The sequence below is a fragment of the Rutidosis leptorrhynchoides genome, unplaced genomic scaffold (assembly GCF_046630445.1).
Source record: "Rutidosis leptorrhynchoides isolate AG116_Rl617_1_P2 unplaced genomic scaffold, CSIRO_AGI_Rlap_v1 contig206, whole genome shotgun sequence".
NCBI lineage: Eukaryota > Viridiplantae > Streptophyta > Magnoliopsida > Asterales > Asteraceae > Rutidosis > Rutidosis leptorrhynchoides.
In genome coordinates this window covers 64,895-70,120 of record NW_027266454.1, presented here as the reverse complement: position 1 = coordinate 70,120, position 5,226 = coordinate 64,895, and the positions used below count along the sequence as shown (strand labels likewise).

Genomic DNA, 5,226 nt, shown 5'->3' with positions numbered 1-5,226 from the left:
GTTCCACCTTGATCTGTTGACAAGTCAAACAACGTGATACAAAGTCTGCTATACTCCGCTTCATTCCAGGCCACCAATAACTTTGCATGATGGTCCTGTACATCTTGGTGCTTCCTGGATGCATAGCATAAGCTGAACTATGCACCTCCTCCATTATTTGGTTTCAAAGATTACCAACACTAGGAACACACAATCGAGTTCCATATAAGAGAACTCCATCATTGCTAAGAGAAAATTGAGTGATCTTCCCATCACGTATCCCTTTCTTAATCCCTTCAAGTATGGGATCTTGATCTTGAGTTGAGTTTATCTCCGATAGTAAGGTTGGTCTCACTCTAAAAGAAGCCAACAAAGCACCTATCTCATTGGTTCCGAGGTACGTCCCTATACTCCTTAGTTCCATCAACAACGATATTGGAGTAGCTGTCAAATAAGACAATTGCGCTTCTCCCGCCTTCTGGCTCAAAGCATCTGCTACTATGTTTGTCTTTCCTGGATGATAATCGATGATTAAATCATAATCCTTCAGTAACTCTAACCATCGACGTTGTCTCATGTTAAGTTCCTTGTATGTCAAAAAATACTTCAAGCTCTTATGGTCGGTGAAAATATGACAAGTCTCACCGTATAGATAATGCCTCCATATCTTAAGTGCGAATACTACAGCTGCCAACTCCAAGTCATGGGTTGGATAATTCACCTCATGCTTCCTTAACTGTCTAGAAGCATAAGCGATGACTTTATCATTCCGCATTAGTACTGCACCAAGACCTTTCCCTGAAGCATCACTGTACACCACAAATTCTCCACTACCTACTGGAAGTATAAGTATTGGAGCAGACATCAGTCTCGCCTTTAGCTCTTGAAAACTCTTCTCACATTTCTCCGTCCAAATAAACTTCTCATTCTTCCGTGTCAAAAGCTGTCATTGGTGCTGCAATAATTGAGAAGATCTCCACGAATCGTCGGTAATATCCTGCTAAACCAAGAAAACTTCTCACTTTTGTTGGAGTCTTTGACTGCTCCCAATTATTGATCCCTTCAAACTTCTTGGGATCAACATAGATTCCTTCCTTAGACACCACGTGCCCAAGAAATATTACTCGGTTAATTAAAAACTCACACTTGCTAAACTTGGCATACAACTGGTTTTCCCTTGGCGTCTGCAGTGCCAATCGCAGATGTTCTGCATGTTCCTCTTTAGACTTGGAATATATCATGATGTCATCAATGAAAATGATCACGAACTTATCCAGGTATTTCTTGAACACTCGGTTCATTAGATCCACGAAATATGCTGGAGCATTAGTCAACCCGAATGACATCACTAAGAATTCGTAATGTCCATATGGACTCCTGAAAGCAGTCTTAGGAACATCTTCTTTCATGATCATCATCTGGTAATAACCTGACCTTAGATCGATCTTCGAGAACACTGTAGCACCCTGCAGTTGATCAAATAAGTCATCTATCCGCGATATAGGATATCTGTTCTTTATGGTGATCTTGTTCAGTTGACGATAATCTATGCACATCCTCATAGACCCGTCTTTCTTCTTCACGAACAGTACTGGCGCTCCCCATGGTAAACTGCTTGGTTGTATAAAACCTTTCTCCAACAGTTCTTGTAGCTGAATTTTCAACTCCTTCAATTCCGTCGAAGCCATTCGATAGGGTGGCAATGAAATTGGTGTAGCTCCAGGAAACAGATCAATGTTGAACTCCACTTCTCTTTCTGGTGGCAATCCAAGTAGTTCTTCTGGAAATACATCCTCGAATTCACGAACTACATGGATATCGGTCAGCTCTGGAACTTCTTTTGTAGTGTCCCCTCACATGCGCCAGATAAGCGTGACACCCTTTTCTCATTAGCTTCTTCGCAACCATTGGTGACATTAGGTTGCGCCTCAGCTTTGAGGTTCCGCTATAGAAAATAATCTCATCCTCTCCTGGCTTCTTGAAGGTGACTTGCTTCAAACGGCAATCCACATTCGCATGATGCTCGACAAGCTAGTCCATACCCAAGATAACATCGAAATCTTGTATGGGTAGTAGTATCAAGTTCGCCTATAGGTGCCTCCCATTCACTTTGATAGGACAATTTGGATACCCTTCCATTGTCGTAAGCGTCTCCCCCACTGGGACATCTACCGCTAATCTTTCTATCAAGGGTCTATGTTGGACTCTAATGCATTTAGCAAATTTATGAGACACAAATGAATGTGTCGCATCTAGGTCTATCAGTAATGCGGTGTCATGACCGCAAACAGGGATTGTTCCTATGAGTCACTTACTCTAAGTGAGTATTCATGCTTACATTATTTATATTAAAATCTTTAAAATGATGCTTACCAGAAATGACGTCTTTGTTGCCCGTAACGTCTTTCTCATTCATGGCGAACACCTGAGCTTTGTTGCTACGATTCCCGGCTTGGGAGTTTTGACTCGTTCCTCCAGCTGCATTCTGCTGAGATCTTTGTTGTTGCGGCTGCTGGTGTTGGCGCCCAAATGTAGAGGCTGCATGAGACTGTTGAGTCAGTTGCGGGCAGCTAGATTTGTAGTGTCCTACCTCGCCGCAATTATAGCAAATAGTTCCCTTTTTGAACCAACATTCGTCTAGGTGTCTCTTGTTGCATGTACCATAAGTAGGTATTGTAGTGTTGCTCTGGGATCGAGCTGGAGTGTGAACCGATCCTTGACTTGGTTGAGCTCGAAAACCTCCTTGGTTACCCCTATGTGTCGGTGGCGTCGATGAGTAGCTACGACTCCTCTTGTTTGAGGGGTTGCGTGAAGTCTGCCTTGGTCCATCCTTCTTTTTCTCAATGTGCTCCCTTTGCCTGTTGTCAGCATCTTCCCATCTTTGGGCAACATCAAATAACTTCCCGAAATTCTTCCATTCGCGAGAAGTCAAATCCTTCATTAGAGTGGGCCTTAGCCCCTGCATAAACCTCTCGCATTTCATTTCTTCCGTCTGCACTAAGTGGAATGCATAGTGCGACAACTTGTTGAACCCATGGTGGTATTCATCAACAGTTTTGTTTTTCTGGGCTAGATCCATGAACTCTCTTATCTTTTGATTCTTGTGAGCATTCGGTGTGAACCTCTTTATAAAGCGTTTCTTAAATTTAGCCCATGAGAACTCTTGACCTAGATAACGCTCATTGATTTCATTCCACCAAGCATAAGCGTGATTTTTCATCATGAACGCGACACATTTGACCTTCTCAGCATCGGTGATATCCATTAGCTCAAATATGGTTTCAGTTTCGTGTAACCATTGCTCTGCCTTATTAGCATCTGGTAGACCTTCAAATTTTTTCTCTCCATAGGTTTTCAACTGCTTAATGGCAGATGCTTGTGGTGCTATAGGTTGCGGATGTGGAGGTGGTGGAACATGCGCCGTCAATTGTTGGAGTGCGGTTAACAGATCCTCAGCTGGGAATTGGAACTGCTCATTGGCTGGTGCATTTCCAACACTGGCATCTTCTTGCGGTGTCCTCGACCTTTGATGCGGATTCTATCGAAGCTACCGGTGGTGGAGGTGGTGCACCTCTACCCCGTCCTAGAGCTGGCATCCCCACTTGTCCACCACCCCTTCCATGAGGTGGTGGTGGTGCCTCCAATTGGTACCTTCTTGGTACAGGTGCATTCCTTCTTGGTGGCATCCTGTATGGATATAAAACTTAGATACAGACCTCGCAGAGCTTAATTTTTCCTAGATGTTTTTCTATGTTCATTTTATAACCCAATATTTTTTTTTAAAAGATACTTAACTTGGGCTCTGATACCTAAATTGAGACACCCCCCTCGCGATTTCCCTCTAAGGACGGGAGATCATTCGAGGGGCATCAAGGGTTTCGTTTATAAAAATGTTCAAATTATGATCTCTCCTACTACTATGTTGTTTTATGGATTGTGGGGAGTCTAATTACGCTAAAATAAATCGATTTGAGTGGAGGGAGTGGTCGGATTTTACCTTTGAAGATTCCGACCACCAATTCTCGCGGCAGCTTCTGCTTAGAATGACTCGCCAGCATCCAAGGAAGCTTTTGGATACCCAACTCGGTGAAGAATCGGTCGAGTAAATATCGACCGAGTTCAACTCGGTGTTGACTCAGTGACCTTCTGGTGATTATTCGGTTCAATTCGACTGGTTCCGAACTCCTCTCCACTTCGTCCACAACATATATTGATTTGGATTTATTCTGGGCAACTCGAATTTTTTGACAGTAAGTTGTAATTGAGACTGATTGTAATCTGTATTTGTGTCTTGCGTTAGAACTGAGATTGTTGTATATAACGAGCCTCTCGTCACTTGAATTATTGAATTTCATTTAATGAACCTAGGGGAGGCTTCAACGACACTCGGTAGGCTTTTTGACAATAGCAGTGTAATTGTCAGTTTCTCCCATTTTTTTGTTTGAAATTTGAGGTCGTGCATATGAGGTTTGTCGAGAGAAGCTTGCTGACAAAGTAGAAAATGTGCAAAATGAATTGTCAACAAGGTAATAGTATAGTTGAAATGGTGATGTCGGTGGAATTGAAAGAAATGCCAAGTTGCCAATAAGTCATATTATACCTACTATAATAGTGACCAAGAGGATAGATTTATATTTAAATATTTATTAGTATATGTTAAAATTTATACTATTCTACGATTAGTTTATTAAATTAAGAGTGTCTAAATCGCTACGCCGAAAAAAAATAACTACAGCTAATCGCGATATCTAATTATAATACGCGTCTAAATTAGAGTACGGGTGTTACAGTGCTCTCGTCGAATTAAAACTCGCCGGCTGTTGGCATGTTAGGACAAAACACAATAGGATTTCGTGAAGGATTGTAGTATAAATATCATTGGAAGCAGCCACCAAAAACTTAATGAAAGCAAAAAGGAAATTTTCATTCAATCTGTGTTTTTGAGTTTTTCCAGTGTTTGCAGCTTTCTTCTAACGTCTTCTACCAGATTTAATCTTTAATAGGATCATTAGGTATTATTCCTAGTGTGATTATTGAGTATCGAATCTTCTCACTCAAAATAGGATAGATTAGATAGGGTGAACTTGGTTTTTACTCTGTTTTTTCAGAGCAAAGTTTGTGTCTTTTTGGTTCTACACTGCCGGAATATCAACCGCCGGTAGAAATCTCAAGTGACCGTGACCTGTGTTAGTCTACAATAATATTCTAAAAAAAAGGACTAATCTTATATTCTTATCTAATGAGAGA

General features: G+C 41.4%; 1 protein-coding gene across 1 annotated transcript; it reads right to left on the bottom strand.

The window, feature by feature from the left end:
- Positions 1 to 902: 902 nt before the first annotated feature.
- LOC139881884 (uncharacterized) lies at positions 903 to 3,665 on the bottom strand. The gene is made up of 5 exons (XM_071866282.1): positions 3,531 to 3,665; positions 2,353 to 3,448; positions 1,572 to 1,831; positions 1,299 to 1,445; positions 903 to 1,205 (listed from the first exon to the last, which is right to left on the bottom strand). Exons 1-5 carry the CDS (start codon positions 3,663 to 3,665, stop codon positions 903 to 905), a joined length of 1,941 nt encoding a protein of 646 aa, XP_071722383.1.
- Positions 3,666 to 5,226: the final 1,561 nt, after the last annotated feature.

Excerpts from the sequence above, each read along its gene's own strand:
- LOC139881884 (XM_071866282.1), bottom strand. The coding sequence starts at position 3,665 with ATGCCACCAAGAAGGAATGCACCTGTACCAAGAAGGTACCAATTGGAG. Across the intron at positions 1,832-2,352 it reads CAACAAAGACGTCATTTCTG|GGGACACTACAAAAGAAGTT; the intron begins GTAAGCATCATT and ends GGCGCATGTGAG. Across the intron at positions 1,446-1,571 it reads GTTTACCATGGGGAGCGCCA|GGTGCTACAGTGTTCTCGAA; the intron begins GTACTGTTCGTG and ends GATCAACTGCAG.